Source organism: Hibiscus syriacus, unplaced genomic scaffold, assembly GCF_006381635.1.
Source record: "Hibiscus syriacus cultivar Baekdansim isolate YM2019G1 unplaced genomic scaffold, ASM638163v2 tig00000991_pilon, whole genome shotgun sequence".
Taxonomy (NCBI): Eukaryota; Viridiplantae; Streptophyta; class Magnoliopsida; order Malvales; family Malvaceae; genus Hibiscus; species Hibiscus syriacus.
In genome coordinates, this window is record NW_024061840.1 from 1,259,277 (window position 1) to 1,272,100 (window position 12,824).

At 31.1% G+C, this 12,824-nt stretch overlaps 1 protein-coding gene and 1 pseudogene across 1 annotated transcript; both read left to right on the plus strand.

The window, feature by feature from the left end:
* The first annotated feature begins 4,412 nt into the window (after positions 1-4,412).
* Positions 4,413-11,048, plus strand: LOC120118988 (enoyl-[acyl-carrier-protein] reductase, mitochondrial-like). The gene is made up of 4 exons (XM_039138903.1): positions 4,413-4,447; positions 4,538-4,616; positions 4,706-4,824; positions 10,868-11,048. Exons 2-4 carry the CDS (start codon positions 4,551-4,553, stop codon positions 10,959-10,961), a joined length of 279 nt encoding a protein of 92 aa, XP_038994834.1. The 5' UTR covers positions 4,413-4,447; positions 4,538-4,550; the 3' UTR covers positions 10,962-11,048.
* LOC120118983 lies at positions 7,830-9,256 on the plus strand (annotated as a pseudogene).
* Positions 11,049-12,824: the final 1,776 nt, after the last annotated feature.

A 12,824-nucleotide genomic window follows, 5' to 3' on the forward strand; every position in this document is an offset into this window, starting at 1 on the left:
CAAAGCCATTCAAGTTTTTTTAACTTTTAGGTTGAACATTCTTTTTTCTTGGTTGTAGTTGAGCATTCATGGATGGAACCTGTCTCGAGTAAAAGCCCTCTTTATGTTCATTTCTTGAAGATAAAAAGGCTTAAAGGTTGTTTGAGGGCCTTTAATAAAGTTCATTTCGAGGATATATCCTCAAGGGTGCATGCGAAGAAGATTCAATTAGAAGAGTTACATAGTTCAAATCTTTCTGGCAGTAATGTTGATGTTGTTCATGAGCGAGTTTTGTAAGATGATTTGTATGAGTTTGAAAGGGTGGATGCTCAGTTTTACAAGAAGAAGGCTAAGGTCAGATGGTTGCAAGAAGGGGATCAATCTACCAATTTCTTTCATTCAGCTCTTACAGCTAGGCATAAGATTAATACTATCCGGGCTCTTTGGTATGATCAAGGGAATAAGCTTGAGTCTTTTGGTGATATGTCTGCTGAGATTTGCAATTTCTTTACCTCTCTTAATGGTGCTCGTGATTCTGTGTTCAAGGGTGTGATGTTGCCACTCTTTATAGTATTATTCAGTACTCTCTGCCTGATGGGGCTGCTGAGGCTTTAAACCGAGGGGTTTCAACGGAGGAGATTTGGGCTGCTATGTTTGGTCAGGGGAATAATAAATCCCCTCCACCTGATGATTTAACTCCCTATTTTTTCAAGGTGGCTTGGTCTATTGTTGGGGATGACTTCTTGGAGGCTATTAAATATTTTTTTCATTTCTTCCTCAATAAATATTGCGTTTAATTTGACCACCATTTTATTGATTCCTAAATCTTCGAACTTGAATATGGAAAAGGACTATCAACCCATTTCTTGTTGCTTAGTGATTTATAAAACTGTTACTCAGGTTTTGGTTGATAGGTTGGCTTGCTACTTCCCTGAAATGATTTCTGCTAATCAGACTGCTTTTGTCAAGCGTCGGTCTATTATGAAAAACACCCTGTTGGCTCATGAGGTGGTTAGGGGGTATGGTAAGAAGTTTCTCTCTCCCTAGGTGGCTCTTAAGGTTGACTTGCAAAAGGTGTTCGACTCGTTGAGTTGGGATTTCATCTTAAATGTGTTAGATTCTATGGGGTTACCAGAGGTGTTTAGAGGGTGGATTAGGGCTTGTCTTACTTTTCCTCGTTTTCCATCGCTTTCAATGGTAGTTTGGTAGGTTATTTCAAAGGTGATATATGCATCAGGCAAAGGGACCCCTTTCCCCTTATGTGTTTGTCATTGCTATGAATGTGTTGTCTCGTATTCTTGATTTGGTTTCCTTTGCGGGTGTGTTTCAGTTCCATCCGAAGTGTAAGAATGTTAGACTCACACATTTGAGCTTTACAGATTATTTGTTAGTATTTTGCAAAGGTACTTTGGACTCGGTCGTGGGGGTTCAATGTATATTGAATTGTTTTTATTTGATGTCAGGGCTCAAGATTAATGCAACTAAAAGTGATTTATTCTCGTCGGGTGTTCCTGTGAATTAATTGGGGTCTATTCGCAGAGTATCTGGGTTTAAACTTGGAAATTTGACGGTTTGTTACCTGGATATCCTTCTGGTGACCCGTAAGTTCACTGAGAGGGGTTGTTTGCCTCTTGTGGACAAGATCAAAGACATGTTAAGGCTTTGGGGGAACAGGAAGTTGAGTTATGCTGGAAGGCTTCAACTTATCAGATTGGCGCTGATGGGCATTGCTAACTTTTGGTGTAGGTAGTTAATTCTTTCCTTGGTTGTGATTAAGATAATCAATCAATTATGTATGAGGTGCTTTTGGAAGGGGCATGATTCTAGTGTTGGGGTTGTAAAGGTTGGTTGGTAGCGAGTTTGTTCCTTGAAGTTTGAAGGTGGTTTGGGTCTTAAGGATGTTTCTTGCTAGAATAGGGCGTGTATAATACAACTTATTAGGGACTTGCTTGCTAGTGAAGGCTCTCTTTAGGTGGCTTGGGTCCGTGCATATGTTCTGAAAGGGGACGACTTTTGGCATGTTGATAGTAAGTGTAATATCAGCTGGTGTGCAATATCCCAAACATCAGGTCAGTTACTAAAGTGTAAGAATTTAAAATTTAGTGGTTTGATTTTGATTAATTGAAATGTTCAAGGATTGATTTGGAAATTTTTGTAATTATAATATCCCAAACATCAGGTCAGTGACTAAAGTATAAGAATTCAAAATTTAGTGGTTTGATTTTGATAAACTGAAATATTCAAGGATTGAGTTGGAAATTTTTGTTTAGGATTAATTATCAAAGATTGAATAATAGAAAGGCAAAATGGTCTTTTGACATGAAATGAATTTAAAATTCATTTTAAGGTTATATAACATGTGAAGAAAAGGAAAGAAATGCCTAGAACTTTTCTCTTCGTCTTCTCTTTTTCCTTTTTTTCACCATGAACCTCCATGCTAAGGTGAGTAATCGTAAAATTGGTTGTTTCTTTTATTTTTTAAGTTGGTTTTGATATTTTTGGGTAGTATAGAAACTTAAGAAAGCTTAAAGATGATTAAAAACTATGAGAATGATGAGTTAATGATAATTTGGTAAAATGGGTTTTTAGGGAGTTGATGAAATTTAGTTAGTATTTGGATTTTAAAGGTATATTTGACTTGTCAAAGGTCTGGATAAGTTATTTGAAGTATTGGAAAGGATTGGATATAAGTTTGAAGAATAGGGTTGATTTTTAGTTTTAAGTGTTCTAGTGAAAATTTTGGATGTTAAAGGGAATTTAATTGATATAAGTTGGTTGTGATTATTGAGTTTAAGGGCATAAATGGAGTTAGAAGTATGAGATTTAGATGAGTTTTGGGTCAAATTAGAAATGAAATAAGTGAATTCTGGGCAAGGGTATCGATACTAGAAGAACAGTATCGATACTATATGAATCGGATGAACATAATCGATACTGAAGAGGTAGTATCGATATTGGGGTATCAATACCATAGTAAGGTATCGATACTGTAATTGAAGAGGACATTCCATAATGCAATTTGGGTATCGATATTGAAGTAAGTATAGGTATCATAGAAGGGAAGTATTGGTACTAGGTGTAGAGTATCGATATTGTTTAGTTTGAAATTTCAAATTAGGTGTTTTATTTATTTATGTAAATGCTGATTGGTTAACAATTTATTTGAGCTCCAGTATTCATCTTGGTTATGTTAACGTCTAGATTCAATCGAAAGCATGTGTTGAACGAATTGATGTAGAAATATATTGAGTGAAAGTGAAAAGGGTTTTGTTTACGACTTAACTGAGGCAAAGGTGAGTGCATACTACTTTAATGTATTAATACAAGGGAAGAAGACTTCTGATAAGTTAACTTCCAAGGATTATTAACTAAAATAGAATTTTGAATAGTATTTATATAAAATTTTATGGTTTTACATAAATCATATTTCAAAAAGCACTGTTTTGATTTCATTGCTATGCGTATATGTTTTATGTGAATAAACGTTAATTTGAATAATGCTATGTGAAATATTATGCGTATATGTTCTACGTGAATAAATGACAATTTCAATAATGTTATGTGAGCACTTATATGGTTAAAGCCCAAAGTATGTGCTATGAGAATTAGAGGTATAATTGGCATGCCAAGAGTCCAGGGTTCAACGCAGACTCTCGGGACAATTCTATGTGGTCCTTCGGGACAATTCTACGCGGTCCGTCGGGACAAATTTATGTGGCACTTCGGTGCAAATTCTATGCGTCAGTTTCGACTGCAATTATAGTGCACAACCTCAAAGTACTCGCATACCTTGAGTTTTCAGTGATATGCGTTGGGCTCTTTAAACAAATTAATACGAATTGATCAGTGAATAACAGTATATATATATATAGGGAATGTATCTTGTTTTTCGTATTAAATGTTCTCCTGAAATGTTAAGAAAATGGTTAATGTTTTATTTTACTCAATTATGCCTCACTAAGTCAAAAACTTAACGTGTGAGTGTTTTCACACATAGGTTCAGAGAAGCCAACAGAGTAAGCAAGGACATGACAACATATCTTTGATGAATATCATATCAGAATGATTTGAATAGTATGTGATTTTGTTATTTGAAATTTTATTAGCATGTATTATAAATGTTAAATCGTAAATGCTCTGATATGTCTTGTAACTATGTTTTATTAAGGTTAAGTAAAAATATTAAGTATTTGTTTTCATTGTTAAATTTTAGTCGGATTTTCAAAGAGTTTAACTATTGAAAAGTCAATGTGACACCTCATAATCGTATCCAGGTCGGGTACGGGTCGGGTACGGGTCGAGGGTGTTACATTTGTTGGTATTAGAGCTTAGGTTGAGTCAAGTTTTCTAGATAGATCGTCCGGTCGACTGTCAAATATGTTTGGCTTATACATGCCAACGAAATAATAAAAATCTCTGATCTGAGTGTTGGTGGAAATGTCGCTTCTTTGGTTCTCAGGTTCTTAAGGTCGGACAACCACCCTGCATAAATCATTGAGGACCTTGGACATTTTTCTTGTAGTAAGAATCTAACCAACATGGGAATGCAAATTTTCAGGCAGGAAGGAACTATGGTAACATATGGCGGAATGTCCAAAAAGCCTATCACCGTACCAACTTCGCACTTCATTTTCAAGGTAATGAAGGATTAGCCTTTTTCACAAAAAATAAAAAAGGTGGCCTCCGAATTATGAAAAATAGCACATGTTCTCCTATCCATTTGCAGGACCTTTCCTTGAGAGGATTCTGGCTACAGAAATGGTTAGGTGCCGATAAAGCAAAAGAGCACAGAGATATGCTCGATTACCTTCTACGCCTGGCACAAGAGGGGAAGTTGAAATATGAGTACGTACGATCTTCTTATACTCGATCTAGGGTTGTAAAATCGGGTAATCGTTTAAGTTTCAGTCGGATCCTGGCAGGTCGGGTAAAATCAGATACATGTCAAGTCAGGTAAATTTGACACCAGATCCAGATCGGGCTCAGGTCAGGTCAAATCAGTTCGGGTTATTTTCAGGTTGATTTGACACCAGATCCAGATCGGGTTCAGGTCAGGTCATTTTTAGTTTGAATCGTTTCCAGTTCAGGTCAAAACAATTCAGGTCCGAAGCAGTTAAAAAACAGGTTAATTCAGGTTCGGATGGACTTCAGGCGGATCTCGTTCAGATCAAGTCACATCATTGGCAGATAAAATTCAAGTCGGATCTCTATCAGATACAGATTGAGTTTAAATTAGGTTAATTTTTATTTTTTGATTAATTATTTTCGTCTTTCGCGAACGTTGAATTGTAATTTGTAATTGTATATGATTTAGAGTAAATTACTAAGAATATAAATAATCATGGTTCAATTTTATGAAAAATACAAATTTAAGAATTAAATTGAACAAATATGAAATTACAAATAAAAATTTAAATAAATTAAACAACACACATTGATGAGGGATCAAATCGAAATAATTTTAAATTGTGAGGTTGAAATTAATACAAAAAAATACTAAATTATACCCATTTAAAAAGTTATGGGCCAATTAAAAAATAGAATTAAGTAATAAGTATGGATCAATTTCATATGCAAATAAAATTTGGAGGACTAAATTGAACAAATATGAAATTACAAATAAAAATTTAAATAAATTAAATAACACACATTGATGAGGGATCAAATCGAAATAATTTTAAATTGTGATGTTGAAATTAATATAAAAAAGTACTAAATTATACCCATTTAAAAAGTTATGGGCCAATTTAAAAATAGAAATAAGTAATAAGTATGGGTCAATTTCATATGCAAATAAAATTTGGAGGACTAAATTGAAAAAATATGAAATTACAAATAAAATTTTAAATATATTAAACAACACAAAAGGGATCAAATAGAAATAATTTTAAATTTTGAGGTTGAAATTAATACAAAAAAGTACTAAATTATACCCATTTAAAAAGTTATAGGCCAATTTAAAAATAGAAATAAGTAATAAATATGAGTCAATTTCAGGTGCAAATAAAATTTGGAGGACTAAATTGAACAAATATGAAATTACAAATAAAAATTTAAATATATTAAACAACACAAAAGGGATCAAATCGAAATAATTTTAAATTTTGAGATTGAAATTAATACAAAAATGTACTAAATTATACTCATTTAAAAAGTTATGGGCCAATTAATAAATAAAAATAAGTAGTAAGTTGAGAGAAAAAAATTAAAACAACTAATATAGATATATATATAATATAAACTATATAGTTTATATATAAAGTATATGTATTATATATAAAAACTATATAGTTTATATATATATATATTATGTATAAAGTATAAACTATATATACCATGTATAAACTATAATACTATATAGTTTATACATTAACTATTTAACTATAAGAAACTACATAGTTTATATATAAATTATATATGAATTATATATAAACTATACAATTTATATTTATATATTATAAATATGTATAAAATTATATGTATATATATATATATATATATTTTATATTATATAAATATATATATATATTTATATATTATATTATATTTATATATATTATATTTATACTATATTTATATATTATATACTATTTATATATATACTATATATGAACTATAGTTTACATATGAACTATATATATAAATATATATATAAGGTTGATATTTATATATGAACTATAGTTTACATATAAACTATATAGTTTATATACTAACTATAGTTTACATATAAACTATAGTTAATATTTACATATAAACTATAGTTTACATATGAACTATATATATAAACTATATAGTTTACATATGACCTATATATATATACTATAGTTGATATTTATATACTATATAGTTTACATATGACCTATATATATATACTATAGTTTATATTTATATACTATATATTATATATATAAACTATATATACTATATAGTATAATTTACATATGAACTATATATAAAAATCCTAAACCCTAAACTATACATTACATAGTTTATTAGTATATATAAACTATATAACATATATTGACTATATGGTATATATAAACTATACATTATATATAGTTCATTAGTATATATAAACTATATATTATATAGTTCATTAGTATATATAAACTATATAGTATATATAAACTATATATTATAGTTCATTAGTATATATAACCTATATAGTATATGGTATATACAAACTATATATTATATAGTTCATTAGTATATATAAACTATATAGTATATATAAACTATATATTAATTTATTAATATAAACATATATATTAATTGAAAGAATTAGAAAATATATAAGATCAAATTGAACAAATTTTAAATATGAAGCTTAAATTAATAAATTGTAACATTAAATTTGGATTAAATTTAAAAAAAGTTGAAATATGAAGCTTAAATTAATATATTACATCATTAAATTTGGACTAAATAGAATAAATTTAAAACTAAGAGACAACGCTACAATATTAAATGAAGTTAAAAAATACGCGGGTTTTCTCCTCGCTTGAGTCCCAGAAAAAATCTCCCTCCCTTTTCTCCAACGCGGGTTTTCTCATCGTTTTCATCCAAATTATATCTATTCGCGCTCTTAATTCATAATTGTTATTCGATCTTTGTTTATTTCTTACTGTATCTACAGAAAAGAATTGATAGGCATTTTGGGGATAGGGAACTGTAAAACTTGCGTTTATTCGAATGGCGTGTATAAAAGGGGTGAATAGATCGGCGTCCGTGGCACTGGCGCCGGATGCGCCGTACATGGCGGCTGGGACGATGGATGGGGCCGTGGATCTATCCTTCAGTCCATCAACGAATCTCGAGATCTTCAAGTTTGATTTCCAGAGTGACGATCGCGAGCTTCCCCTTGTAGGCGAGTGCCCTAGCTCAGAGCGGTTGTGGTTCTAGAATCGTCCTCAGTAAAAGCGCTCTAAGAAAACCCTAATTTAACAAGCCATGGTAAGCATCTCTTTACATCTATTACGATTTTTCCTCGTTAAGCTAAATTTTGTTTTGTAGCTGAGAAAAAAAGGATCATGTTTTTGGTACATTAAATTGAACAAAAAGTGGGATTTTCCAGTTCAAATGTAAAAATATAATGAACTCTGTGAATTTCCTTTTACTTCTTTAAATTACGAATTAGAGTCATTCTCTAATTGTATTAGATTTAATATTGCATTTCTTGCTGAAGGTGATTTTGAGATTGAATTGGAACATTGGGGCTTTTTTGTTTAGTTTTACTAGTATAAGACATATTTATTGATCTAGGTTTAGATAGCATATCCAAGTAATTCATGGATTTGTGGTATCTGGTAGTCGAGGAGAAAGGTCCGAGAGCCGAAGGAAGATAACACTACCCTTGGGCCTGCCGTACGAGAAGGCGAGCATGTTTTTGGTGTGGCTCATATTTTTGCTTCATTTAACGACACATTCATAGTAAGCTATCTGGCTCTGTTTACATTGGTCTTCTTTTTTTTTCCCCTTGTTCTTTATGTTTAAAGTGCCATCACTGAATTTACAGCATGTGACTGATTTGTCGGGAAGGGAAACCATGGTTCGCATCACAGGTAAGGTTTTACGCTGAGAACGTTTGTTGCCATTTTTGAATTTGTTTTGTCAACTGCCTAACTCCAATGATTTTCCAACGTACACTGACTAATAATTCAAAATGCATTTGGAACTCTATGAATTATTAATTAAGCTGTGCAACATACTTTCATGTTCATGTGCCGGTCTAGAGTTATTTTAGCGGGGAGTAATTCTTCAACTTATTTATTCCATAGGTGGTATGAAGGTGAAAGCCGATAGAGATGAGTCATCCCCTTATGCAGTCATGCTTGCAGCACAAGATGTTTCTCAACGCTGCAAGGTTTTATTAGCTTACCCTGGAAATTCTTGTGAAATATACTGTTAAGTGCAGTGAAAATATTTGTATTCATTTTTTCTATCTGCAGGAATTGGGTATTACTGCCCTTCATATAAAGCTCTGAGCTACAGGAGGTAACAAGACAAAAACACCTGGTCCTGGTGCCCAGTCTGTACTTAGAGCTCTAGCACGTTCTGGCATGAAAATTGGTCGCATAGGTACAGTTCTATCATCTTTTTTCTCTCACTTTATCACGTCGATTCGTTTCAATTCTTGTAAACTGACATTTAGCGTTTTCTTTACCGTAGAGGATGTTACCCCTATTCCAACTGACAGTACCCGAAGAAAGGGTGGTAGACGTGGAAGACGGCTGTGAATTGTTGCTTCATATCTATGTTACTCGGCAGCTGCCCTTGTCTGTTGCAGTGCCTGGAGTTCGCTTTCTTTGTTGAACAATTTTGATTTGAGATTCTAGCTTCGTTCAATAATTCTCAACTTGTTGGTTTTGTTTTTGAATTTCCTTTTTGTTATTGCTTGTTTTTGATATTGCTTGTTTCTACTTGATATCTGTAAGGGTTTCGGTAAAGTCGAAAATGTTTGGCATTGTTGGCCATCGAATTCCCTTTGGCTTTACTACTGATTGTATGTTTTCTTAATGTAGGATGCTTGCTGAATCGATGCAACGATGCTTGCTGAATTGGTACATTGATGATGCTTGCTGAATTGGTACATTGATGATGCTTGTTGAATTGGTACATTGATGCTTGTCGGTTGCTGCTGTCTATTACTCACTGATGCCTTGTAAATTGTTGTTGGTCTGACTTAAATCAATTTTAGAACCTTATAAATTCTTATCTAAATAGTTACTCATGTTTAATTATGTTCTTTTAAAGCTAGAAAGTTGTCCATAATTAAACATGTTGGCATCATTTAGGTATATGCTTGATGATGATCTGGTAGTATAGTTAGGCTTTTAGCATTGTAAACATTAGCTATAAGATCTGAGAGCATTTATTTCAACATACATTTATTTTGTTTAGTTAATTTTATTGTAATTTTAGTGTTTTCAAGTGTAATAAAATTACCTTCATTTATAAATATTTATTTAGTATTATAATGTTATTCAAGTTTTTAATAATTAATAAGTATATTTCAATTAATATATTTTGATTTTAAAATATCAAGTTAAGTTTACTTAAATTATTATTCAATTTTTACATTAAATGTAAATTAGATTTATGAATATTTTAACTTAGTTAATATAATTTAATAAAAGCTAGTTTAATAAGATAATATTTAAATTTAGTTTAGTGATTTTAAATAAAATTTATAATATAAGAAATATAAAGAAATTTATGAATTGGAATTAACATAAAAATTAAATTTATAATATTTAAATTATAAATAATATAAAATTAAATTTCAAAAAAGTAATCATATTATTTTGATTATCATAATAATTTATGATAAAATTTCAAAAAGTAATCATATTAATTTAATTATCATAATAATTTAATTATCATAAGTTTATTATAAATTTAAAATAATATAATTATATTAATTGTAACTTCACTTATAAGTCAGGATAATATTATATCACTTAACAACATGTCGGATCATTCACAGGTTGAGTCAATTACAGGTCAGGTTCATAACAAGTCAAGTTGAAAACAGGTCGGGTAATACCAGTTATTTACCAGGTCAATCTCGAGTTCGGGTTCATATCAGTCGGATGCAGTTCGGGTTCGGGTATCATATTTTCGGTTCAATTCGGGTTCAGGTCGGATGCAGGTCGGGTTCAGATCTACAATTTACAGGTCCAACTCGGGTTCAGGTCAACACCAGTTCCGACTCAAGTTGATTTCGGATCGTCACAACACAGGTCAAAAATAGTTTTAACTCGAGTCAGTTTCAGTCAGTTTTACAGGTCGGGTCAACTTTTTACACCCCTAACTCGATCTTGCTTTCCGGTATGTTATTCGATTATTTGGTATGTTAAACTGATTTGTGCACCTTTTTTCCCGATAGGATGGAGTTGGTTCCATTTGACAATTTTGGCACTGCATTGGAGAAGGCAATAGGGAAACATGGGAGTCAACCAAAACAAGTAATCAAATTCTAAATCTTGGCATCTTCTTCAAATTTGGAAGGTGCTACTGTAATGTATTTATTTAAAATGGCTTTCCATTTACCATCAGCGAGAATCTGAATAACTGGAAGTTGCATCATGTTCAGCTTAATATGGCCAGGTTTGGGCTTAATTAAGCATTTGTTAATATTATTTGGTTTGCATTTTATATTATTTGATTGGATTGTAACAGTTGATCTTATTGTCATTTAGATTTTTGGGGTGAATTTTAAAAATTTAAAAAACTAGATGATTTGTACAAAATTTTATATAATTCTAATTTTAATAAAATATATTAAAAAATGTGATTTTTTAAAAATTTGAAATTATTAAATGAAAACATTGAAAAATATAAGAATGTCTAACTATAATTGAGAGGTTAAATGAAATATTAACTATTCAATTCAAATATCACGTCATTCTTTTCAGACAAATAAGAAGAGAATTATCAAAATGTATTTTTCTGATAATTTAAATTATTATTTTATAGTTCTTAAAAGTATATTAATTATTGTTAAAAAAGTATATTAATTAAAATAATAAAAAAACACAATTTAAGTAAATGTAATTTGATTTCGTTATTCATCGAAATCTGATTTCGACCAACTGGCGAGCAGTTTGCTACTTGTGGTCCGATATAAACAAGAAAAAGTATATGAGATTAAAGTGATATTTGAAATCAATGTTTGTAAATGTGAGGCTTGGGTAAGGGTATCAGTGCCTGTTACTAAAAGGCTATGGGTAAGGCAATTGGGGATTAATGTGCTAGTTTTACTCATTGTTTGATCTTTCGGTTTGAGCAAAACTCGACTCAATGCGAAAAACCGATTTTTTCGACTCGATTTGACTCGAAAAACTCGTCTCTTCGAGTTACAATTTCATAAACTTGACTCGACTTGAAAAAATTTCAAGTTCAAATCGAGTTGTAAAATGCAACTCGAATAACTCGAGTAATTCAAATTTTTTTAATAATTAGTGGATTTATTTTTAAGTTTGAGTCGAGTCATTGGACTTTGTATGATATATGCATATCATATATGAAAAAAATTGTAGAAACATATTTGTATTGTATATATGGTTATAGAAACTCACTTAAATTGAAATCAAATAATATTATAATATTATAAGTATTCACAATTAAATTTAAATAAAAACTCAAAAAATCGATTCTACTTGACTCGACTCGAATTTTATAAACTCGATTCAACTAGAAAAAATGTCAAGTCAACTCCGAATTGTAAAATAGGACTCGTCACTCGAATAACTCGAAATTTTTTTACTCGACTAGATCAAACGCTCACCCCTAATTATTTAGGGAGCTCTTGTAAAAAGGAGGACAAGGAAGCTGAAGATGACCACATGAAAAATAAACTAGAACTTTTCACTGGTACAAAGTAATTATCATAGATACGAAGCTCAGGCAAATTCCAATTGAAAACTGGGGGTAAAATTTTGTACTCTAGTTTTTAAAATCGTCTTCGTTTAGTTTGGAGAACATTTAACGTCCTTTAAACTCAACTGTATTTGTGAGCAATGTTTACAATTTCATGGGAACACTCGACCAAAATTGCAATTCTTTATCAATAAATAACATAATCAAGTTCGATTTTTTTTTAGACTTGGATCTTCCCTTGTGAAGATGTGGTCCTAATGCTTTCGTAAATCATGTTGCTCAAGAAAGGCCTATCCTTTGGCATTCTATTTCACCAGCCTTTACAAGGTTGGTTTTCGTTTTATTTTTCATTTTGCTCTCAAGAAAGGACTCCAAAAACTTTCATCAGTGTTCCTTACAAAGAATTTTCTTAATAAGATTAATAGTTATCATGTTCAAAAGGTGGAGGTGATGGGTTTATGTAA